Genomic DNA, 25895 nt, shown 5'->3' with positions numbered 1-25895 from the left:
TTTGACATCGGAACCCATGCAAGTGAGATCTTGTTAGAATCATTATGAAATTATCTTTAATTTGATATATGTTGTGCAAGTGAAATCTTGTTAGAACCCTTATTGACTTTCTTTTATCGTATTGACATTCTGGGACTGATGATCTAGGCCCTTGATTTGAATATCTAATGGCTATTATTTAATTGTAGTTAACTATTAAATATTGAGTTATCAATATAACACTCCCCAGGAAATTACTATTCATATATATCCAACTTACACTCTAATTAATAATTTTTTCAATCAAGTGTTAGCAGCCCCACATTTGTGTAAACAATATCTAAAGTTTTAGGAAAGCTTTGTTCATTAGCAAAAGTTTATCCATCAATCATCATTAGAAACAACGCATCACATTCCTTTATTTGGCCATTAGGTAGACTTCATGATACTCTCAGAGAAAATTTGTTAAAATAAATAAATAAGCACTTAATGGTGGTTTGGTTGGATCCTAAATTTAGGTCAATATTTAATATATCCTTTTTCTATGCAATGTATATGATTCACTTGAAAAAGAGTGTAGTTCTACAAGGAATATTTACTATTCGTGCGCTCACATACACACATAGTTATTTATGTACTCCCCCTCCCCCTCCCCCGTCTCCTAAAAATAGAAACTTTTAAAAAGACACGGTTTTTAATGTAAAATTAAGAAAGTAAGAGAGAGGTAGAAAGAAAAATGTATTAGTGAAAAATAGATTTCACCTTAATTAGAGAGAAAGATATTTCCTTAAATATAAAGTTTCTATTTTTAGAGGACAGACTAAAAAAGAATGAGTTTCTATTTTTAAGGGACATATGAAGTATTTGGTAGTTAGAACAAGTGTATCCTCCCGGCATACCCAGTGATTCTGTGCTGTTTTCTAAGCACCTAAAAGGATAAGCAATTGATCTAACCCCTAATGACTATTTCATATGCTGATTTGTAAGTAATTATTTTCTTTGCTAATTTGTAATCCTCTAGAAGGGTAAGACAACTGATCTAACCCAATGACTATTTCATGTGATGATTTATAAGCGCAACAAATGATAAGATAGTTGGCCCGAAGATTTAAAGTTAGTTCATATCTATTTCGTTAATATCTTATAACAGTTGAATACATCCCTTGATTCATACTTATATATTCATTCATGATTAATATTTTGCGAGACCAAAACGACTCTTCATTTAGAAGCACTAAAACCTTTTAATGAAGATTAATGATTGTAAGATAGGACCCAAAGCCACAAAAAGTGGTTGTCTCCAGCTTGATTTAATTAATAAGACTTATCTTTAAAAAAATATCATTGTGGCAAACCAATTATGGCTATTAATTAAGAGTGCTTTCATGCAGTAGTTAATTGTAAAGATGGCATATTTGTACTGCAGTTTTTCATTTTAATTTATAAACTTCATCGCTTATAATATCATGCAAATCACAAGTAATACACACTACAACCTATAAGTTACTAATCATATTCAAATTTATAACTATTTTTATTGCAAATTCATCCATCATACTAACTTAATTTGTGATTCCATGGGGTGAGAAGGGGGAAACATTTTTTTTTTCCTTTTCTTTTAAATTATAGTGTAACTATGTTATTCTTGTTTGTTGGAGTACCTAATTTGATTGTGAGAAGATACCAGTTGTTCTCTTTGCATACGTCTTTAATTTGGTATCAAATCTCCATTTCTTTCTATTTTCTTTCTTACTGTATAATTTTGTCTAATACTATCAACCACCCTGGTATTAATATTACTCCACGTCAATTAAATTACTTTTCTGTCTTAATAGTAATATTTTTGGACCATGGGTCAGTGGACCTATTTCCAAACAAAAAGTTATATAACCCCCTGACAAATTTATATTTGATACTATCCAAGCCCCTTGGCCTAGTGGTAAAGGGTGCGGATACCGCGTCCATCCTGGAGGTCTCGAGTTCGAACCCTGGGTGGCGTAATTTGTCTTTCCTCCTTATTATAGGAGTTGATTTGTAATTTCCTCCCATATATATGAAGTTAATTTAAAAAAAAAAAAAAATTATATTTGATACTTCCTCCTCCAAATAAGTTCCATAGAAATAAGGGTATTTTTTTCATTCCATAAAAATATGCATATTTCTCTAATTTGTTTGTTCATTAAAAATTTAATTACTCTATATCATAATTTATTTATAATTATTTTATATAATAAAAAGAATAAAGAAGACTCTTTCTTAATCCAAGCTACAGCATTAGATTTCTTAAGATTGAGCCCCAATGTAATTGACAACTTTTTCATGAGTCAACTTCAAATTTGATCCTTGAAAAATATAATTTGTATTTTTTAGGTTCTTGAATTAAGAAAAAATCATCACAAGTCTCTGAATAAAAAAAATCCTTTAAATTCCTTAATTTCAAATTTTACCTTTAAATTCTAAAAATGGCATAAAAGACTTTCTTCCCTTTTTTTCCTCCCATTCTCTCCTCTAGTCATATCCTCTCTTTTCACTCTCTGTTCCTTTTTTTCATGTGATCTATATGACAATTAAATTTTCATACTTTAAAATATAAAAATTATATAATTTGCTCCACAATAAATATCTCCCTATTGAATATCGAAATTCAATAATTCAATATTGTGTAAATGTGATTTAAGTACAATTTTATATAATATTATTCGATTGAAATTCAATATTTTAGTATTGTGTAAATGTGATTTAAGTACAATTTTATATAATATCATTCGATGAACTGAAATGACATCAATTTTTTCAAATTCAGAGAGTTGTAAACTTGTAATGATATTTTTTCTTAATTCAGGGATATAAAATGTATAAAGTGCATTTTAAAAAATTCAATTTTTTTTTATCATTTTATGAAAAAATTAGTACTCTCTCTGTCCCATAATAGACGTTACACTTTCCTTTTTAGTTTATCCCACACAAGATGTCACACTTATTCTTTTGTAAAAAGTTCTCTCTCACCTCAATTATAAAATTATATTTTCTCTCACCACTTAATACATAAAATAACATCTTCTAAAATCTTGTGTCATTTCCCAAGTGTGACATCTACTATGAGAGGAGGGAGAATTATCTTTTCATTGGTCCTACCTTTACTTGGAGCATTTCTTTTTAACATGAAAATTAGGAAATAGTAAGTATTTAGAAGGTTCAATAGAGATAGAATAAGATAGAATAATGCGGTAAAGAATATAAAGTAACAAAGAAGAAAAAATAAAATAAAATATGAAAAAAATAATTTTTTTGCTAAAAAATAAAATGAATTAACAAAAAGTTTAACTACCAATCCCTTCTTTTTATAATAGTGAAGTCATTTTGTCATTTTGGGACATTCTATAGTAGTAGAGTCATTTTTATTTTTAGTAAAAGTCAACACATTTCTTGTCACTTATTTTACTTTATGTTACTTTTTTTCTCTCTTCGTCTCTTTATCTTTTTCATTTCTTACTTTATTATTATTTTTTTTTAACTCACCTTACACAATTTTTCTTTATGGTTATGGGAGGGAGGGAGTACACTAAACCGAAGAAATATTGGATACTGAGAGAGGTACACGTGCCCAGTCACGTGCATCTGTTAGGTCAGCCGAAAAAGCTCAAAACCACGACAATATCAGAAAACCACTTACGAAACAGCCATCGACCCGACCCGCAAAATGGGGCCCGCCAAAAATATCCTGCCCAATTTCACTCGCGCGTATCCCACGCGCATCGATAATTGCGCAACGCACGCTGTAAAGTCGAAATCAAAGCGAGTGGGGACAGCGCGTGGGAGTATTGGATGAATAAATACTTATTTTTACTCTTGATTCTTTAACTGAAAACTACAATCATCATTTTCAGACAGCATTTTCTTTTTACAGGTAAGTCCGACATGTGAAATTTCTTGATACAGCCACTCCCAAACTACTTCTGCCACTATTCTCTTTCCCTTTTCAACTCAATTTTCATAATTGGTCGTTGTGACTGCTCAATTTTATTCACTTTCCTAAATCTGACGAAATAGTATCTTTAACTTTGTGATTGCTTGAGAAATTGATATGAAATTAAGCACTTGTACTTTTTAAATTTATGCAGTTAAGTTTGGCAAAGAGAGGGGGTAAGAGTGGCGTGAGTGAAAAAGGTGTGGCGAGTGAGAGAGAGGTGAGGAGCTTTTCCTTTTCAATTTGCTTTGAAAAAGGAGACGTCCATTTCTTTCTGATGCTTCTTCGACTCAGTTGTTCACATCATATTTCCCACCCCTCCCCCTTTTTCTGTCCATTTCTTTAGAAATCGACTTCTTGAGGAAACACAACTGTAAAACTATGTTAGATCTCTTCCTCTTCTGATTCTTCTCTCACTTCTCGTCTTATATTCTTCTGTAAGTACCATTTTTCTAAACTTCATTCCTCTAGTACTGAAATCAGAAAGCTTTCAAGATGATTTTTTTTATGTTCTGATGCTGATTTTTGCTCTGATTTTAAGGAAATGTGGTAACTTTTTGTTGTAAATTTTGTGATAAAATGTGAATATTTTGACCTATTTTTTGGTATGTGTTATCTTGTATCGAAATCAGAAAGCAAGATTGTAAAATACTGTTAAATTTTATTCAGGTGTGATCTCTTTAAATTGCAAGTTCACCATTTCTTTCTAGCTAATTTCTTAGTTTTTTTTCTTCTAATAATATGTATATTGCTATTTTTGTTAAATACTATTTGAATCAACCAACATCTGCATTAAAAGTATTTTCTGAAAACTTGTGAATAGACGAAATTGATGTCTGGAGATAAAATATTCTGGCTGGAAGAAGTAAGCTCTCAGTTTATGTTAATTCCTAACTCTGTTTTTTTCTGCATTTATTATGAGTATGACTCTCCTGTTGTCTCTATTTCAAAGCCTCTACTATTTCTTTTAGTTGCAGTTCATGGCCTACTTTTCATTGCTATCATGATAAGGTTTCTCTCCTTCAATTCTTGGTCTGGTCTAATAAACCTCCCCTTTCCCAGTTTGCCTGTATCCTTTTTAAAATTTTTTTTTTCAGTATTCTTTCCTTATTTCAGTCTTCCCTTATTGTGTAAGCTTGTTTTGTAGTAGTATTTATTTAATAATATTGTTACTCTGATTACTGCATGCACCAACTAAATTAATCTACATTGTAAGGCTTAAATTTATTTTGATGTATGTGTGGTTTTCATAGGTTTTTTTTGTAGATTTCATACTACATTTGTATCAAATTAAAAAGTAAAGATCTGATCTTGGTTGGACTCTTGAATGTTCTTGCTCATGGATAGCTTCTCTTGCAGAGATAGAATTGAGGCCATGACGAGGGTTAGTCCGGATTTTGGAGACGAGGTCCAGGCAGTTTGGACGGTATCAGCAGATGTCAGTTTTCAGACTAATCAGTTCCCTAAATACAAGTTAGGGCCAAATAATGAAATTCTAGAGGAGATCAAAGAGGACAGCAAAGGTCCCCCGCTGAAGGAGGTTGTTGTTCAGGAAATAAGCCAGCTAACCGAACAGCACAAGCGTTTATCTGTCCGGGACCTAGCAAGCAAATTTGACAAGAACTTGGCTGCAGCAGCGAAGATGTCGGAGGAGGTTTGTTTTCTAAGAGCTACCACTCGATTTTATGTCGTTGTAGCTGTTTGAAATTCGTAAAGTTTAATTTTTGTTTATTAAACAATATGTTATAACAATATCATTTTCGTCTTGTTTGGGATTTTAAGAAATGATGTCCCTAATTGATAGCACCAACCTTGGTCTTGATTCCAGGCCAAACTTAAGGAGGTTGCATCTTTGGATGGACACGTGCTTTTGAAGAAGCTTAGGGATGCATTAGAATGTTTGAAAGGGAGATTAGCTGGTCAGAACAAAGAAGACGTCGAAAAAGCCATCTCTATGGTTAGTTTCTGGTGTTATGTTATGCTTTTCTTTTGCTTGCCTTTAGAAGTTTGAGTTACCTTTGAATGCATGTTGCCTTATATCTTTCCCAGGTGGAGGCTTTGGCAGTTCAATTAACTCAGAAAGAAGGAGAGCTTATTCAAGAGAAATTTGAAGTGAAGAAGCTAGTGAATTTTCTCAAGCAGGTTTGGCTACTTATCTCTTTCTCTACTTGTATTCTTCTAAATGCATATATATCTTACTAATTTGCTTCTATTCTGCAGGCTTCTGAAGATGCTAAAAAACTGGTCAACCAAGAAAAATCTTTTGGTTGTGCTGAAATAGAAAGCGCGAGGGCAGTTGTTCAAAGAATTGGAGAGGCCCTTGAGGAACAAGAAAGAAATCAAAGTTCAGGCAAGCAACAGGTAACTTCACTTCACCTGATCTGTATCTACCATTTTTCATTGACCCTGTGTTCGACATATTGCTTTTTCCGTTCAATTTCACCACAAAAACATGACATGGTAATACCTTTAAAGGAGTTGGAGGAACTAATTGAAGAGGTTCAAGAGGCCAGAAGAATAAGACTAATGCATCAACCAAGAAAGGTGCATGCCGATTTTTTTTATCTTGTACATTTTCATAGTGGTAAGTTTTACACTTCTTGAACTCCATTGTTGTCGCTATTCGGAAGGTTGCGGATATGGAGAGTGAACTTCGGGAACTAAGACTTCAAATTAGACATAAGTGCACAGTTTCAATTAAGCTGCAAAACGAGGTGTGCTACTTATCTGCTTTTCCATCTCACTGTTCTAACATGTTGTTCAGCAGCACTTTTTAAATTATATCCTCGAACTTGTACAGCTGGAAATGAACATGAAATCTGAGGATAATTCGCCCCGGCTTTATGAGATAAGTGGCTCTGCGAAGTTAGGTTCTATTCTAAGGATTCAGTCCTGTTCAGATGAAGCAGTAGAGCTTGCAAAATGTTTGATCCAGTGGTATCGATTGTCATCTCAATGCAGCCGCAGAGAACCTATTTTGGGTATAGTTTCCTAATTAGCATATGTAACTGTCACAAGATTCCACATAATTCCTAAATCACAAGATTGTGTACAGCTTCTCCGACTTTTTACTAGGCTTTCTTTTCTGGTACCAGGTGCTAACAAGTGTGTTTATGCTCCCGAGCCAATTGATGTAGGGCGAGTTCTGCAAGCTGATATAGCATCAAACGGCCTAAAGGTCACGTTGACAACTGATAGTGCTATTGAGCAAGGTTGGTGAAGTATTATGAGTCAGTTATGCACGATAAGAAATACTCCCTCCGTCTCACTTAATTGGACCCGTGTTTTTTGTCTGGTTGTCCCACTTGACACTATATATATGTGTGTGATTCACACACCTTTACACTAGAATCTTTCTCTTCTAAATAGCCTCGAACAATTCAGAATCACATTATCAGTTTATATACCACTGGCCTAATTACTGTATTGGAACGTTCAGCAACTCGTGTTTGTTTTCTCGTAGAGTGAGCAGGTTTTGAGTCATATTCTCTGTTTTATCTTTACAGCCTCAGACTTGGGAGCTTATGTAGATACACTTTCGCGGAAATCAAGCCTCGACTTCAATGTATGTCAATCCATCCTCTCTACAGTTCGGAACAAGCAAATAAATGACTAAATGCCAGTTGATAGCATTTTGTGATCCTTACAATTACAACGTTACAGGTAGTTATCTCCCAAATGAACGGAAGGAACTATTCGTCACATTCGGTGCATTTGTTTCACATTGGGAAAACAAGGATTAAGCTAAGCAGAGGATGGATCACAAAGGCCAGGGATTCCTACTCTAAGTCTATGCAGGTATTAGGAAAAAATAGTTATTACTATCATTAAACACGTCCATCTTTGTTGATCTTTATTCTTTACTTTCGTATCTACAGTTCCAAATTAAGTGCACAATACTGTTATGAAGAATTCTTTCAACAAAAACATGCAAAACATAAGCATTAGAGAACTAACTATGATGTGTTTCCAGTTATGTGGATTCAGAGGAGGCGGCAACTCTGCTGCGAAATCCCTTTTCTGGCAAGCACGCAAGGGGCAATCATTCGTGCTTGTTTTTGATTCAGAGCGTGAACGAAATGGAGCCCTAATCTATGCCAGAAAATATGCTCTCGACTGCAATGTAAGTATCATCGTTGCTTTACTACATGCTCGTTGCTTCTGCAAATATGTCCTTCTAAGCAGAGATTACACAATGGCAGATGTTTCTTGCTGGTCCAGACGACGATGCTCTGCTGTAAAGACTGACTTCTTCTTAGCTTTCGACTAATGATAGTAGTTTTTTCAAGTGTGCTGTTTTTTTTTTGGGTGTGTGGTGATGATATGTTGTGGTTTTGCAAGTCTAATATTTGGCTTCGATTTGTAGTTGCATTTGTTCTAGGCATGATTTTTAGGTTTGCCTAAGTCATTTGTTGTAATAACCTATTTTTTTCATGGCTAATCAATGAGCTGTTTGTTAATCTGCATTTGTGTTCATCTATTCATTATATTTGTGGTTTTGCAAGTCTAATATTTGGCTTGTTTGTTTATGCATATGTTATGTTAAAGAGCTGTCTGTCAAAAACGAATTTTTACACCAAATGATCTGATATCTTATGTTGATAATATTTGTAGCAGTTGAAGTTGTAAATAAAACAAATATAAATACAGTTACAAGGGAAATAATATCAATTGAATAGAAAAAATATCGCCATAAGTCCTTGAATTAAAAAATTACTCCCTCTGCCTTACTTTAGCAGTCACAGTTGAGTTGTGCGGGTTTTAAGAATTGTAAAGAAAATTTGGTGAAAAAAGATAGTAGAGTAGTACTAGTTTTCTACTAATAAAATGTAAGTACAATGAGGTTAGTGGAATGTGAGGTCTACTACCATTTATGAAAGATCTAACCGAGACTTCTAATGTGGGATGAATTAAAATAAATCGGGACTGCTAAAGTGAGACGGATGAAGTATCATTTAAGGTCATTGATTTTCATTTTTCCCCTTAAATCGGGGAATTAAAGACTTTCTTTTGTCTTTTATTTCTTATTTCTCGGCTATCTTCTTTCTAATCGAGCTTCTCTTTTCTCTCTCTTTCCGCTTTCCTCTTTGTTCATGTGATGCTATTCTGTCTCTCCCATAATAAATGTCTCACTTGGATAATGACATAAGATTTTTTAAGAGACGTTGTTTTGTGTATTATGTGGAGAGAAAAAATAGTATATTTATATTAATATGATGGAAAACTTATTCCAAAAAAGAAAGTTTGACATCCTTTGTGGAACAAACTAAAAAGAAAAACATGACATTTATTATGGGATAGAGGGAGTCTTATTTAAATGACAAATAGTTTTCACAATATTGTTTTGGTTGTAGAATATAATTTAATACCTATGTAAAGTAAGACTCACATTTTACTAACTTTTCCCACTCACTTTCCTTCACAAAGTAAAACAATTTCTTAAACTTACACCGGTCAAATACGAGGAATGTAATGGGGATCGGAAGAAGTATAAACTATTTCCATTTTAATCCATCCTTAAAATTATGCATATTTCATTTTACACTAATAATATTTCAATCATTTTTCTTTTTATCTCTCTTACTTTAGGGTTCAGGTTTAGGGTTCCTATCTCTCTTACTTTACTAATTGTGCGTTAAAATTTGTATTCCTTTAAAGATTTATAGTATTTTTAAAGGACGGAGGTAGTATCAGACTACGTCTAGTGTTTGGGGAAAAATAACTAATTTGAAGATATTGAATTGAGATATTTGCGATTTTATATGTCAAATTGCATTTAGTTATGGTGACTATTACTTTTATTTTATGTAGTCCCTCCATCCTATTATAGTAGAAATATTTTTTTGGCATGAGGTTTAAGAAAATTGTGTTAAATAAGTTAATGAAGAAATAAGTGAGATGTGTGTTGCTTTTTGTCAAAACTGAAAATAATTCAATTATAATAAAATATCCCAAAACAAATACGAGTGGGATGGAAAGAGTTAAGTACAACTAAAGCTTAATTTTTGTAATGTAGTATGATTATGAATGAGTTAGCACATAATTTAGTTCGACTTTATTTAAATTATCATGTGTGTTTAAAATTTGTGATGACTTATCATTTAAAAAATAATTTTATTTAAAATGGGAATATTGGTCTCTAATATTATGGAATTTTTAAAAAGTTGGGGTTTTCCCATAAACTATAAACTTGAAAAATAATATCACGAACTTTACCCGAGTCTGTTATTTTCCACCAGTGAAAAAAATTATGGCAAATAAAAGGGGGGAAATAATGAACTCGAGTAAAGTTCGTAATATTATTTGCCAAATTAAAAGTTTGTAGGAAAAATCCAGCCTTTTGAAAGTTCCATGATATTAGGGTCTAATATCCCTTTAAAATATTATAAATAAGAATTACTCCTAATAGTTATGCCTAAATTTAAAACAAAGGTGATCATTAAATGAATTTAGCAAAAATATATTAGGTAAAAAATCAGAACATCTCAAATGTTTGGGAAAAATTCTAGAAAATCTCAAAATTCAAAGAAAATTCTAGAAAATTTCAAAAGTTTGTGTATTTACGGAGTAATTACATTCTTCTATTCGAACGGCGTCGTTTTGATACATTGTTTTTTGATATGCTGGCACTTCCAACGAACACCTTAGTTTTAATCTAAAGAAAATTAATATTGAGAAAAAATTAGAAAAATTTAATATCCATATATTTAGATTAAAAAATAAAAGTTCATGAGGAAAATTAGAAAATATTGAAAGTTTGTTTACAAACAAGTAAACCATTTTATATTATTAATGTTTGAATTTGTTATTTTTAGAACAATTATTACTAATTTTAAATTATTTATGAATATAATTTATTCAAATAATTATACAAAAAATTTAAGAGATGATGATACATTAATGATTAATAGTTACAAGTAGGAATGGAAAGAAATTAAAACTGTATAATTAGACGTGGCACAGCCTAGCATAGTGGATGGCGCGCTGGATGTAATATTTTACCGATAAACCCACACCCGTATCATAACGGTAACTTTTCATCGTCGCAACGGCTACAGCATTCGACATTTTTGGAATTGAATTAATACCGTTGGATCCACTTTCCATCGACGGCCAAAAATTCATTTGCAAAATAAGACCGTTGGGGTGTGTACGCTCGCCTACTTCATCTTAAAAGAGGCGTCGTTGTCGCCCACTTTCTGAATTCCCTGTTCGCTTCTTCGCTTGGCGGTGAGTATAGGAGGAATAAGAAGAAGAGGGTTTCAGATTTCTCCAAGGGGGTTTTCATTTGTTGAAGAATGGCGTCAAGACAGGTGCTTCAACAGCAGAACAGAGGTAATCCACAAATTAGGGATTGCAACGTGGTTTCAAGCATTTAGGCATTGCAAATGTTGTTGATTGAAGTATAATTTTGTTGACTATAGGAGTGGAGGCAGCAGTTCCGGTTGCTAACAAGCAGAAAAATATGGTGGCGGAGAGGAAGAATCGCCGCGCTCTCGGTGATATAGGAAACATGGTCACTATTCGCGGCGTCGATGGCAAGCCGCTTCCACAGGTTTCTCGACCTGTTACCAGGTATTATTAAAGAATTACTCATAATCTAGTGTAAAGATTTGAATTTTTCGTTATTTGATAGTGTTTTTGATGTTTCTCAGGAGTTTCTGTGCCCAATTACTGGCTAAGGCGCAGGCTACAGCTGCTGAGAATAACAAGGTTTCATTTCTTGAAATGACAATATGTGCCTTGGATATTTTGAACAAACATTTCTTGATTGTGGTGTGGCTTCTCTTCTCTCTTTGATAGTGTTTGGCAGCGAATGCCAATGTGGTGGATGGAGCTCAGCCAATCAAGAAAGCTGTGGCTCACAAGAAAGCTGCACCGAAGCCAAAGCCGGAGGTGATTACAGTAATTAGCCCTGATTCTGAACAAGTTGTGGAGAAGGAGAAGCCCTTGAAAAAGAGGGCTCCAACTCTTACATCAACACTCTCTGCTAGAAGCAAGGTTGGTATAAATAATAATTTGTGTTTGTCTCAATTCTGTGATGAAATTGGTTGAGTGACATTGGTTGTGTGATGTGATGTGGACAGGCTGCTAATAAACCAAAGGAGCAGAAAGTGGACATAGATGCTGCAGATGCCAATAACCATTTAGCAGTTGTTGAATACATTGATGAAATTTACCAATTCTACAAATCAGCTGAGGTATGTTGTATGTTGATACTGATTTAAATGCAATTTGATTGTGTTGTGTGGTTTAATAATGCAACCAACGAACGGCCTGCAGCACGAGGGCAGGACTCGCGACTACATGGATTCGCAGCCTGAGATCAATGCGAAGATGAGGGCGATCCTGGTTGATTGGCTGGTTCAAGTCCATAACAAATTTGAGCTGTCTCAAGAGACCCTCTACCTCACCATCAACCTGGTAGATCGATATCTTGCATCGAAGATCACTGCAAGGAAGGAGCTCCAGTTGGTGGGATTAGGGGCAATGCTGATAGCCTCAAAATACGAGGAGATATGGGCGCCGGAGGTGAACGAGCTGGTGTTCATCTCAGACAAAACTTACTCCTCTGCACAAATCTTGTGTATGGAGAAGATGATCCTAGGACAGCTCGAGTGGAGCTTGACCGTCCCCACTCCATACGTGTTCCTTGTCAGATTCATCAAAGCATCCATGAGTGATGCAAAAGTGAGTGTGAGAGCAAATGATTTGATGATTGATTCATAAAGTTGGGGAATGAAGCAACTAACTGAAATGATTTGATAAATAATGTAGGTGGAGAACATGGTATATATGTTGGCTGAGGTTGCAATGATGAACTACAGCACTGCAATGAAGTACAGCCCCTCCTTGATTGCTGCCTCAGCAGTCTATGTGGCGCGATGCAGCTTGAACACAGCCCCGGCCTGGAACGAGGCACTTAGGCAGCACACAGGGTTCCTGGAAGAGCAGCTGATGTGAGTACTATTTGCTTTTTTTTTGTTTGTTTTTATGGTGGTTATGAGAGAGTAGATGATGATGTGTATGATGGTTGATGTTTAGGGAATGTGCTAAGCTGGTGGCGACGTACCATTCGACGTTGGCGGAGGGGAATCTGCGGGGGATCTACAGAAAATACCAGAGCTCAGAGAGAGAGGGTGTTGCTCTCATTCCACCAGCAAAATCTCTTTTGTTGGCCTAATTACAGCAGGAGTCGTCGATGTTACCTAACATCACATCATCTTCTCTTCTATGTTGAGTTGAGTTGAGTTGTGTTGAGGGTTTAATATCAGAGTATCACATTGTGTTTCTGTTTTCTATATACTATCATTCTTTGTGACACAAGAATAAATTGAAATCAAACAAATTATGCTGCAATTTTGTGATTGGAAACGACTTTCACTCACCAATGCGGGTGACAAATGTGAGATAACCATGACCATGTCATTACAAATTATTGTAAAATATAGTTAAAAAACAAAAACACGATTAAATTTGTAAGCCAAATAAAAAGTACTACTGATAATATCCATAATTTTTACTTGCGGCAACAATGAAGGTCGAAATCGCCTTCAAAACTTACCCTTAAATGATCTCTTAATTTTCATTCACTTCAGAAACAACAAACATGCGGCGCCGGTGTGCATCTCTAGCTTTTTGCAGCCCAACTAATTATTCGCCTCAAATATGGAATAGAAAGCAAGTAGTAAATGTTACTAATATGGTTAGGAATTTTTGTATTTATATAATGTGCATATCGAAAATAGCACATAAGAATAACATATCTAGATTCATAATCATATTGTAAGTTTAGCATATAAAACACAAATAAATTAAATCTTGTTGTGTTTTTGTTTTCTACTATTGATTAAATCATGCGGGTTGAATCCACTATTATCTAGGTCCACGTGTAATCCAATCCGAAGTAGGGATCTATCCCTTCTGAGAAGTCAAGTTAGAAAATTTGTATTATCCAATAATCACATTTTAGTTGACTATTTATTTCTTCCGTTAATTTCAGACTATAGTATACTTGATACACATGGCCTAAGACTAAATGAATTTTTAATATTGGAAAGAATAAATTTCTTACTTCCTGCCACTTATACGTATAAAAAGTAAATTATCACTCAAAATAACGATAATATTTTATACATCTTGTTTGTTTTGAATAATGTGACAATTTTACACTACTCTTTATATTAAGAAGTTATACAAATTTTATAAGTTAGATTTATTTTTAAATATATATATAATTTCATCTTATTCCGTAATTTAATCTATAAACTTAGTAGTATTGTTTAATTAATTAGAGACTAATTAAAATATAAGAAAATTAGTCTCCAATGCATAAATGAAGATTCAATTAATGGTAATGCACTATTTAAAAGCGTTTCAAAACTTCTTCAAATAGCATTTTATTGGACCATTAGAAGACTCGAAATAAAGTAAAGAAATAAAAGACATTAAATTTTACCATTTTCCCTCCAAAAAGGACATCAAAGTCTTTTCACCCAACTTCCACTTTAGATTAGGATAGATTTGCATATAAATTATTTTAAAAATAAAATATTGATTATGATCAACGAAAAATCAAAATGAATACAATCAAGGGTGGAAACAGTAGAGAGTGGGAGGGGTGCCCAAAGTTTTTTTCCTTTTTTTTCTTCTTTCAAAAATTTAAAAAATTACATTTAGCCCTTACCAAGCTACAGTAATTGAAGAGTAAATTACAGAATTTGAGTTTGTGTAATTTGCAGATGAAAAAATGGCTTCTATGTCGTAAGGAAGAAGAAGAATAGGCAATAAAAATTTAATAAATATTAGTGAAAGATAACGTGTGGTTCGCATGAATTAGAACTAAATTAAAATATTAGTGAAAGATAACGTGTGGTTCGCATGAATTAGAACTAAATTAAGTACTCCCTGTTAGGAATTCTTATATTCATCTAATGAGCGCAGCGGAAATTACAGACAAGAATAACAGATCTAGATTCATAATTATATTATAAGTTGAGCACGTAATACACAACGGAACTAAATCTTACTTGTTGTGTTGTTTTCTTCTACGATTGTATCCTGCAAGTTGAATCCACTACTATCGAGGTCCACGTGCAATCCAATCCGATCCAGGAACTATCCCGGTACAATCGCTCCGTAGAAGAAAGCTAGGAAATCTCTTGGTGAACGTAGCGCTGATTTTTTCTCTTAGAAAATTAGATTTTCTGTATCTTATGTTCTTTACAATAGAACATATATATAATAGAATAATTGTAACATTGGACCAAGCCAAATAGAATTATTTCCTATTAATCTAATCCAGCCCATTAATCTTTCAATCTCCCACTTGGACTAGCATTAGATATAATACACAGCTCTAACATTGTACCCTTGAGCGGATCAAAGTACACATATAGTGTGACCCTTTAGACCCTCATTATCGACGACTATCTAATCGAAGTCTGCACAAAACTCCTAGACCGCGTTGGCAGCGTAGCTCGATATATGAAGGACGTTTACGTGAATTCGGTAAACCCGCCTTTACACAAAGTTTATAGTAATATCCTTTCATTCACGAACCACCCGATTGAGCCTAAGATTTGTCATGTGTCATCCAAATAGCTTAATCACTTTATCTCATCTTTATTAAATGACCCATTCGATCATATTCAATTACTTTAATTGAATATATCTTTCCATTGGCCAATGACTTAATGGTCAAGTAATGTAGAGAATTTGAGTGTTGTCTCGAAATGCTAATCGAGAAATGAATTTCATTCTTGGCTCAACTACCATTTCCATTTATCTTATGATATATCCAACTCAAGTTCGTGTCTCAATCCTCCTTTGGGAGGCAAAGCGTTGGACAAGATCAAAGCACACTACTCAACAAACAAAATGTGTAATGACCTCAGATTATTACATACTTCATGTACTAATAAACTGTAGACACTTAACAAAACAGTTTAATAGTAGGGTATATCAATACTCTCCAAAGTATACCATGTGTCCATCACGAGTATCTAATATCTCATAGTTGTGAGAACAACTATATTCTCGAAGAAAGTGATGCAAACCCCATGCTAACCTATAACATATCATCAATATCTCATTCTTGATGATCATTGGTTAGGGCTATTTTAGAATTATACTACATCATTAATGTCTCATACCATTAACGACAGTCATAATTCAAGGTACAAATATTTAGAATAAATACAAACATTTTAAACAATTATTCCAATAAGTGCACAAAACTCATAGGAAATAAAATTTCATATAATGTGATCAAGTAATATTGTCTCAACACAAAATGTTTCTAAGACATATAAAACTGCAACTCCCATTGATTTAAAGCCATCTACCAACATTCTTAACACCTAAGCTCTCAAAGTGCTTGTTGTGTTTTGATATGCATAACGGTTTGGTGAAAGGATCAACCAAATTATCATCAGTGGGTACTCTTTCTAATTTTATGTCGCCTCTTTCAATTATTTCTCTGATCAGATGATATCTTCTAGGAACATGTTTGTTCCTGTTCGTAGCTCTGGGTTCTTTTGCTTGCGCAACAGCACCAATGTTGTCACAATACAAAGGTATTGCACTATTGGCACTCAGAATGACACCCAGTTCTTTAACAAACTCTAACAAAGCAACAGCTTCTTTTGGCAGCTTCAGATGCAGCAATATACTCGGCTTCGATGGTGGAATCGGCAGTTGTACCTTGTTTGGAACTATTCCAACTCACTGTTCCACCATTGAGGACAAAAACATATCCAGACTGAGACTTATAGTCGTCTGGTCTGTTTGGAAACGAGCATCAGTGTACCCAGTAACTGATAACTCTGGTTGTCCACCATAGACTAAGAAATATTCTTTAGTCCTTTTAAGGTACTTAAGAATAGTCTTAACAGTTTTCCAATGTTCCTCACCGGGATTTTGCTGAAATCTGTCTGTCATGCTAAGCGCATAGGCCACATCTGGCCTAATAGAGATCATGTCATACATAATAGATCCTATAGCCGAAGCATATGTGATCTTTTTCATGTTTTCTATTTCTTTGTCATTAGAAGTACAATCCTTCTTTGACAATACAATGCCATGTCCCATAGGAAGAAAACCTTTCTTAGAATTCTCCATTGAGAATCGCCTTAGCAACTTGTCTATGTAAGTGGATTGTGATAATCCTAACATCCTATTTGGTCTATCTCGATAGATCTTAATTCCAAGGATATAGGAAGCATCACCTAGATCCTTCATCATAAAGGAACTAGACAACCATTCTTTCACGGATTGCATCATGGAATGATCGCTTCCCATAATCAAGATGTCATCAACATATATGATAAGGAAGACAACGTTACCATTCTCGCGTTTACTATAAACACATGGGTCCTCTTTGCTTCTGACAAAACCAAACGATTTGATTGTTCTGTCAAAACAAATATTCCAACTCCTCGAAGCTTGCTTAAGTCCATAGATGGACTTCTTTAGCTTGCACACTGCATTCGGCCTTTCTTTCGATACAAAACATTCAGGCTGTGTCATATAGACATCGCCTTCTAATTCTCCATTGAGAAATGCGGTATTGACATCCATTTGCCAAATGTCAAAATTGTAGTATGCAGCAATTGCAAGTAATATCCTAATGGACTTGATCTTAGCAACTGGCAAAAAGGTTTCATCATAGTCAATGCCTTCGAGCTGACTATAACCCTTTTCTCCTAGCCTAGCCTTGTAGGTTTCTACTTTGCCATCTGCATCTCTCTTCTTTTTGAAGATCCATTTGCAACCTATGGGGTAAATCCCATCTGGCAAGTCAATTAGTTCCCAGACTAAGTTGAAGTACATCGAGTCCATTTCAGATATCAAGGCTTCAAGCCACTTCTCTCGATCGGTGTCCGACACCGCCTCGGTATAGGTCTTAGGCTTATCATCATCTAAATCAACTTCATCATCTTTGTTCTCAACCATTAGATTCAGTCTCTCAGGTGCACGACGAATCCTTCTAGGCCTATTGAGTTGGTTTTCTTCTGGCTCGGGATGTTCATTCTGATTGTGAGTAGGTTCAGGAATATCACTATGATCTTCTTGAGGTAGAGGTGATGCAACTATTGTATCATCTTGTCTTTGATGCATCTCATTGTTTTGAGGAGGTTCTTCGAGAGTCTCTCTAAGGTCTCCTCTAATAGTAATTTCCTCTCCCAATAGATCATCAAAAACTCCCACTGAGTTATTGTTCAAACCATTTGACAATACCTCATTCTCAATGTTATCTTGTGGTTCTTGAATTTCTTCAAGATCTACAATGTTGTGACTTTATTCCTTTAAGACATAATTGTCTTCAGGAAACTTCACATTCCTAGAGATTATCACCTTGTGATCTCCAGGGCAGTAGAATTCATATCCTCTAGTTTGTCTAGGATATCCCACAAAGTAACACTTCTCACTTTTAGATTCCAACTTATCAGTCATTTGTTTCTTAACAAAAGCTGGACAACCCCAGGTCCGCATATAGTTAAGACAATGCTTTTTGCCATACCATAACTCATATGGTGTTTTCTCAACTGATTTAGATGGAACTCTATTCAGAATGTAAATAGCAGTCAATAAAGCATGACCCCAGAGAAATAAAGGAAGACTAGCTAAACTCATCATGGATCGAACCATATCTAATAATGTTCGGTTTCTTCTTTCAGACACTCCATTCATTTGTGGTGTACTAGGAGGTGTCCAGTCTGACTGAATTCCATGCGATTTCAAGTAATCAAGAAATTCTCGGCTCAAGTATTCCCCTCCTCGATCTGATCGAAGAGTTTTGATACTTTTCCCAAGTTGTTTCTCAACCTCACACTTAAACTCTTTAAATTTCTCAAGGGCCTTAGATTTGTGTTTCATAAGATACACATATCCATACCTTGTCAAATCATCAGTGAAAGTAATGAAGTACGAATAACCACATTTTGCTTGAGTTGGAAACGGTCCGCACACATCTATCTGTGTGGATCAACTCTAGCACATCATTAGCACGCACCCCTTTCCCAGAAAGTAGCTTATTAGTCATCTTTTCTTTGAGACAGAATTCACAAGCACTATATGATTCAAAATCAAATGAATTTAGATAGTCTAACTTTCTCAATCTCGCTATCCTTTTCTCATTGATATGACCAAGTCTACAATGCCAAAGATAAGTAGCATTATCCGTATTACATAACTTAAGTCTTTTATATTGCACATTGAGAATATTCCATTTGCATTCAAGCATATATAATCCATTCTCTAAAGAGGCATTTCTATAAAAAATCCATTATTAGAAAACGAGCATCTGTTGTTTGCAAAATGGAAGGAAAAACCTTCGATGTCTAACATCGGAATGGAAATAATATTCTTTGAAATAACTGAAACAAAATAACAATTATGTAAATCTAGTCTATGTCCTGAGGGAAGATCTAATCTATAAGTTCCCACGCGTTCGACAGCAACCTTTGCTCCATTTCCAACACGTAGGTCTACTTCCCCAGGCCTCACTTTCCTGCTGTCAATTAAACCTTGCACATTATTACAAATGTGTGAACCACAAGCGGTATCCAATACCCAAGATTGTGAGTTATTCATAGACATATTTATCTCAATGACAAACATAGCTGAGCTCCCACTCATTGCACCTTGTGACTCGAGTTTTGGCCAGTCTCTCTGCCACTCTGTGAAATTTGACCTAGTCAATTTGTTTGTTTCCATCATACACTTATAAGATAAGTTTGACATATTATCTGAACAGAAAATAAAACGAAAAGCAAATTAGAAAAGCATACAAAGATCACATTCGCATCACTAATCAAACAAGGGTTTATCGTATTGATTAGCTCCCACTAATTTTAACATATATTATGCCCCCAAACATAAAATACGAATTTATATCAAATATAAATTTTAGTGGTCCAAGATCCAAGTCTATATAGTTGTAGCATCTGCGAGGGTTGATTACTACAATAATATCACCATGTAGGCCTCCAAGCCAATTGTAACAACAATTTTACAATTCTTGGTTTATTAATCTAATTAATATGCGTCCATAAATCATTTGGTTGCGAGGGCTACTCAAAATAATTTAAGCAAGTCAACCCCATCACACGATGCCAACTATGCATCTATGAATGAGCCTTAACCTTGTGGATTTAGAGTAAACGCGAGGGCGCAAAACTCGTGGTCAAAAAGGCTAGGAGCATCAACAATTGTGATGGACGACGCGTTTGTTTCAAAACAAGATTTATATTTTGTGGGGAATAATTTTGTGATACTAATTATCAATTTAATATCTAATATTAAAATCTTAAACAATTACTGGGCGCCGCCTACCCAGACATAGTATAACACGGACTACAAATACTGGGCGCCGCCTACCCATACATAGTATAACACGGACTACACATACTGGGCGCCGCCTACCCAGACATAATATAACACGGTCTCTAACTACTATAGTTAAGTAAAACAAGCATAAATCAAATAACATGCTTATCACATAGGATATCAAATAATGCTCAACAAATCAAATTTTATTCTCTAATTAAATGTGGATTTAATTATATTAATTCTAAATTAATATAATTATACATATTTAATATTAATTCCAAATTAATATTATGCTGTGGAGTATATATTATCATTTCCAGATGATAACTATGTCCCAATTTGTTAATCTAATTAACGAAATTAACCCAATCTATATTAATTCTAAATTAATAAATTTGTAAATCAAGTAATAACTCCAAATCATCATCAAGCACATGTATTATTTATTATTCCAAAATAATAATATTAAAAAATTCTAGTTCATTAATCTATTAATCCAATTAATAAATTTGTCATCTAATCTATATCAATTCCAAACTAATATAAACAGATATTTAATATTAATTCTCAAACAATATTAAAACAAATTTACTATTATTATTCAAAATAATGATAGTAAATAATTTATTGGCTTGATTAATATTATTAATTCTAAATTAATAATGTGATTTTCAGTGACCAAAACCACGATTCGGATCCGACCCGGATCTTCAAAACCCGCTAGGGTTCTGGGAAAAGAACAAACGCCCCCTCCATGACGCTGCCTTCACGCCGTATTCACTCCACCAACTCCGCCGCCCATCGTCACTCACCGCCGCCGCCATGGGCTCAAAGCCGAGGATCCCCGCCACAACCGCCGTTGGAAGGCTGAAGAGGAGGCTGTCAAACTCTAGCAGGAGGCTCAGAAAGCGCCAGCTCTGCCCACGCAGCGATTCGTCAGTTTCCGGCAAGCTAGCAGCGTTGAGGAGCCTCATCCCTTCTGGAATCGGAGATGCGAAGCCTGACTAGCTGTTCCGCAAAACCTCCGACCACATCGTGCTCCTCAAAACTCAGGAGAATCGCGACGGTGTGTAGCAGTTTCTTGTTGGGAATTGGTTTGGAAAAAAGAAAAGAGTACATCTCCATGGTTCTGCTTGTTATAAACCACAATTCATCTCCTTCACTCTCGAGATCCCAATTTTCTCTGAACATGACAAAATTCCCAGCCTATCCCCGGAAAATCAGGCTCTCGTATTCGGATCCCGACGCCACCGATTCATCATCGGATGAATCCAATCCATCGAAGAGAAAATCCAAGAGAATAATTCACGAGCTGCCGCTCCCTCTGTTAAAGATTTCCAGCTGAGAAATCGAATCGGAACGCGACGCCGATGAATTCAAGAATTTGATTGCCGAGAGGAGTTTCGTCAACGTGCACAAGAGAAAATCGGTGAAAGAATTTTGAAATCCAATTTCATAATTTTGATTTCCAAAATCATCCACAAATTAATTAGGAAATAAAATCAATTATGAATCAAACCCCGAACCCTGGTACCACTGTTAGGAATTCTTGTATTCATCTAATGAGTGCATCGGAAATTGCAGACAAGAATAACAGATCTAGATTCATAATTATATTGTAAGTTGAGCACGTAATACACAACGGAACTAAATCTTACTTGTTGTGTTGTTTTCTTCTACGATTGTATCCTGCAAGTTGAATCCACTACTATCGAGGTCCACGTGCAATCCAATCCGATGCAGGAACTATCCCGGTACAATCGCTCCGTAGAAGAAAGCTAGGAAATCTCTTGGTGAACGTAGCACAACTTTTCTCTCTTAGAAAATTAGGTTTTCTGTATCTTATGTTCTCTACAATAGAGCATATATATAATAGAATAATTGTAACATTGGACCAAGACCAATAGAATTATTTCCTATTAATCTAATCTAGCTCATTAATCTTTCACTCCCCCCATCCGCCAATAGAGCATCCACAATGGATGCCCTGGTGGGAGCCCTAGTGGTTGCCACATGAGCATGCCCCTTCTTTCTGCAATGGTGGAGCCCTAGTGGGTGCTCTATCTATTATCCATTTTTCATTTCAATTTTAATATTATGTTTTTATGTTTGCACGTTATAAATAGCAAAATTAGACTTTGAATTAAAGAACTAGCAAAAAACATACATTACTTAATTTTAAAAAAATTACAACGAAAATACTAAAAAAGAGGTACAATTTCAACGACCAGTACATGTCCAAATTTCTTCAACCATGTCGTTCATGAGTTGAAGATGAGCTTGTTGGTTGCGCATGGTCTCCCAAGCTTGTAATTGCTCACTGACTCTATAGGGTAAACCTTGAATGGCCAGCGGGGTTGCATTACCTGCGATCCATTCAGCTTCATCGTCGGTCCAATCGCCAACTCTTGCACCTTCATCGTGAATAATCATGTTGTGCAAGATGATGCACGCGTACATGACATTGGCGATATGATTCCTGTACCAGGACCGAGCCGGGGCTTCACTATTGCCCAACGTGCTTGAAGCACACCGAATCCTCGCTCCACGTCCTTCCGTGCAGACTCTTGTCGTTGTGCAAAAAGGCCTCTCTTCGCATCCGTTGGGCAGGAGATCGTCTTCAAGAAAACTAGCCATCTCGAGTATATGCTATCGGCTAAGTAGTACCCCATATGATGCTGCCGTCCGTTGGCAGTGAACTGGATAACGGACCGTTGCCATTGCATTGCTCGGTGAAGAGACTCGACGTGTTCAGCACGTTGATGTCGTTGTTTGACCCCGCCACGCCAAAGTGAGCATGCCAAATCTAAAGACGGTGGTCAACGATGGCTTCAAGGATCATCGTCGGGTGGGTACCCTTATACCCACTGGTGAATTGGCCTCTCCACGCTGCCGGACAATTCTTCCACTCCCAGTGCATACAATCAATGCTCCCTAACATTCCAGGAAAGCCGTGCACCCTATCGTGCATCCTCATCATGAATTGGCAATCTTCGGCACTCGGCTTGCGCAAATATGTGGCCCCGAAGGCGTCAATCACGCCCTCACAAAATTTTTCCAGACACTCCCGGCCAGTTGTATCCCCGACGTGAAGATACTCGTCGAACATGTCCGTCGTGGTGCCGTATGCCAACTGACGAAGTGCAACTATGCACTTCGTGAGCGGGGATAGACCGCTTCTGTTGGCCGCATCTTGCCGATACTGGAAGTACTCGTCGCGCGCCTCCATCGCATGAACAATCTGGAGAAACAGTTCTCGCTGCATCCTAAACCGTCGGCGAAAAACCGTCGGTCCCTACCGGGGCTCATCGGCGAAGTAGTCCTCGAACAGACGTTGATGAGCTAGACCATGCTCTCGACGGACGGATGTCCGGTGGCGGATGGGCCTCGGGACCTGCTCTTCGACCTGCTCTTGCTCTTGTATTGCACGAATACCTGCGAGAATCTGGTTCCCGAAAGCAAACATTGCGCGTTCCATAGCCCGACCTATATCTTCCCAAGGAAACATTTTGGAAAAGTGAGTGAAAGAGAGATATTGGAATGGAGAGATGTTGTGTGAGGGTTGAGAGATGTGTGAGGTTTGTGTGAAAAATGAGTGAAAATAAGGTATATTTATAGATAGAAAATGAATATAAAAAAATCGCGTTGCTCGAGCTCAGGCGTCCTCGGGTGCGGCTTTGCAATGGGCGCCCGATGGGGACAACCAATCTTTCGGTCGACTCACTCGGGCACCCGAACCATCGGACGCCTGCAATGGATGCCCGAGGACGCCCGAGCCCGATCTCGGGCGATCGGGCGTGAGATCGGGCATCCATTGTGGATGCTCTAAGTCCCGGCCACTTTGCGCACTCGTTTTATAAAAATAATAATAAATAGTTAAGGTGAATAAATAGTAAAGTAAGAGAGAATAATGTGAAGAAGACTCTTCTCAACATTATTCTTTCTCTTACAAAATTGAACATTTAGCTTATAGTACTATTTTGTAGGTTGCGTTTATATTAGATATGAACAATAATTATGTTTTCTTGCATTTTGATATTACCAATCAAATTTAATCTCTATATATTTATAATAAGTTTCCATTTCTAATAAAATGAATCTTATTATTTATTAATAATATTTTAACATTTTTTTATCGATCTCGATATCGATCTATATCTCTATCTTATTTTATTTTTCACTGTCTCGATTTTGATCTCGATAACTATCTAAATCCTCATCTTATTTTATTTTTCTCTATCTCGATCTATATCTCTATCTTATTTCATTTTTCTGTATCTCTATCTTATTTTATTTTTCTCTATCTCGATTTATATCTCTATCTCGATTTATATCTCTATCTTATTTTATTAATTTAAAAATGTTTACGTTACATTGTAAAATGTTCATTTTCATTTACAACAGATGTTTAAGAATAAAATATGGCTTTAAAGGTTTAGAAATACAATAAAACTGCACAGTCATATATGAGATCCTACAAAAAATAAGTTAGTAAATATAAAAATTAATAATTAGCATTTAAATGTTATACATAAAATATATCAATAGCTTATAACTTACTAATAATTTTATTAATGTTTTATGTGTATCACTATACTGAAGCTGTTAGCATCACTCTTGAAATTAACTAAGGAATAATAAAATTCGTGTGGATCAAAAATAATTGTTCCCCAAATTAAACACCAAAGCCCAACTTAAGATGATGAATATGTCTCAACTCTCAACGGACTAGGTCGGTTAACACAAGGGATTAATTTATGCATTAATGATCATTTATTATTTGCAATTGTTCGCAAGTAAAATAAATGAATACTTCCAATTGTTGTTTATGGAAAAATGAATTATCTTTTAATATAAAAAGTTAATAACTAATGATATGGCACAACAGCCTATAGATCACTATCAGTATCACCTATTACAATAGGTTAAATCAAAATGGAAAATTGAATTCGGTCCGAATTTTCAACTACAGGTCAAAGGATATACAACAATATACTCCCTTCATCCCAAGGAAGATGACCCCTTCCTTGCGGCACGAAAATTTATGCAACTTTATTTTGTGTGTAAGAGCATCCACAATGGCGGCGAGCGGACCGGCTAGCCGATCTCCGGCGCTCGTCGGTTCGCTCGCCGAACCATTTTAACCGGCGAGCGCCATTTCGGCGAAAAATTCGGCGAGCGCACGCCGATTCGCGAGCGCTGGGCGATGCGGTCACCGGTCCGCTCGCTGCCATTGCAGGCTCCGGACCGGCGAGCGATCGGCGAGCAAATTTTTTTTTTTTTTTAATTTTCGAAACACTATATATACGAGACGAGGCGGAGGTCGGGGTTTTTTTTAAATAATGTAATTTTTGTTTAAATTAATGTATTTTTTAATGTATTTTTTTTAAATTAATGTATTTTTTTAATGTACTTTTTTTTTTAATTTAAATAATATTATTGAATTTTCGGGTATCTGTGTCGTAAATTTAATTCCGTATTTTGTGTGATTGTCAATTATTTGTTTTATATAATTAGGAGTGATGTGACTAGACTATTGCTGGGTTATTTGCTTGTCCTGATGATGTAGCATGAGGATTTTTAGTGCTGATGATGTGGCATGAGGAGTTTGTGG

The 25895-nt window shown here is 35.5% G+C and overlaps 2 protein-coding genes across 5 annotated transcripts; both read left to right on the top strand.

The window, feature by feature from the left end:
• Positions 1-4212: 4212 nt before the first annotated feature.
• LOC121795804 (stomatal closure-related actin-binding protein 2-like) lies at positions 4213-8406 on the top strand. 4 transcript variants are annotated; one of them, XM_042194420.1, is made up of 13 exons: positions 4213-4383; positions 5306-5600; positions 5775-5903; positions 5996-6088; positions 6167-6307; positions 6422-6490; positions 6577-6660; positions 6747-6927; positions 7042-7158; positions 7453-7511; positions 7610-7744; positions 7920-8069; positions 8149-8406. In XM_042194420.1, the coding sequence occupies exons 2-13, from the start codon at positions 5322-5324 to the stop codon at positions 8185-8187; spliced, it is 1476 nt and encodes a 491-aa protein (XP_042050354.1). In that variant the 5' UTR covers positions 4213-4383; positions 5306-5321; the 3' UTR covers positions 8188-8406. The 4 variants fall into 4 exon arrangements, with proteins under 4 accessions (XP_042050354.1, XP_042050355.1, XP_042050356.1 ...); XM_042194421.1 differs by lacking the exon at positions 4213-4383 and adding an exon at positions 4399-4495; XM_042194422.1 differs by lacking the exon at positions 4213-4383 and adding an exon at positions 4577-4811.
• Positions 8407-11121: 2715 nt separating this feature from the next.
• LOC121793572 (G2/mitotic-specific cyclin-1-like) lies at positions 11122-13306 on the top strand. Its single transcript, XM_042191603.1, has 8 exons — positions 11122-11281; positions 11371-11521; positions 11602-11659; positions 11750-11947; positions 12034-12147; positions 12230-12637; positions 12725-12906; positions 12992-13306. Exons 1-8 carry the CDS (start codon positions 11245-11247, stop codon positions 13128-13130), a joined length of 1287 nt encoding a protein of 428 aa, XP_042047537.1. The 5' UTR covers positions 11122-11244; the 3' UTR covers positions 13131-13306.
• Positions 13307-25895: the final 12589 nt, after the last annotated feature.

Source organism: Salvia splendens, chromosome 3, assembly GCF_004379255.2.
Source record: "Salvia splendens isolate huo1 chromosome 3, SspV2, whole genome shotgun sequence".
Taxonomy (NCBI): domain Eukaryota; kingdom Viridiplantae; phylum Streptophyta; class Magnoliopsida; order Lamiales; family Lamiaceae; genus Salvia; species Salvia splendens.
This window is presented reverse-complemented; position numbering and strand designations above follow the sequence as displayed.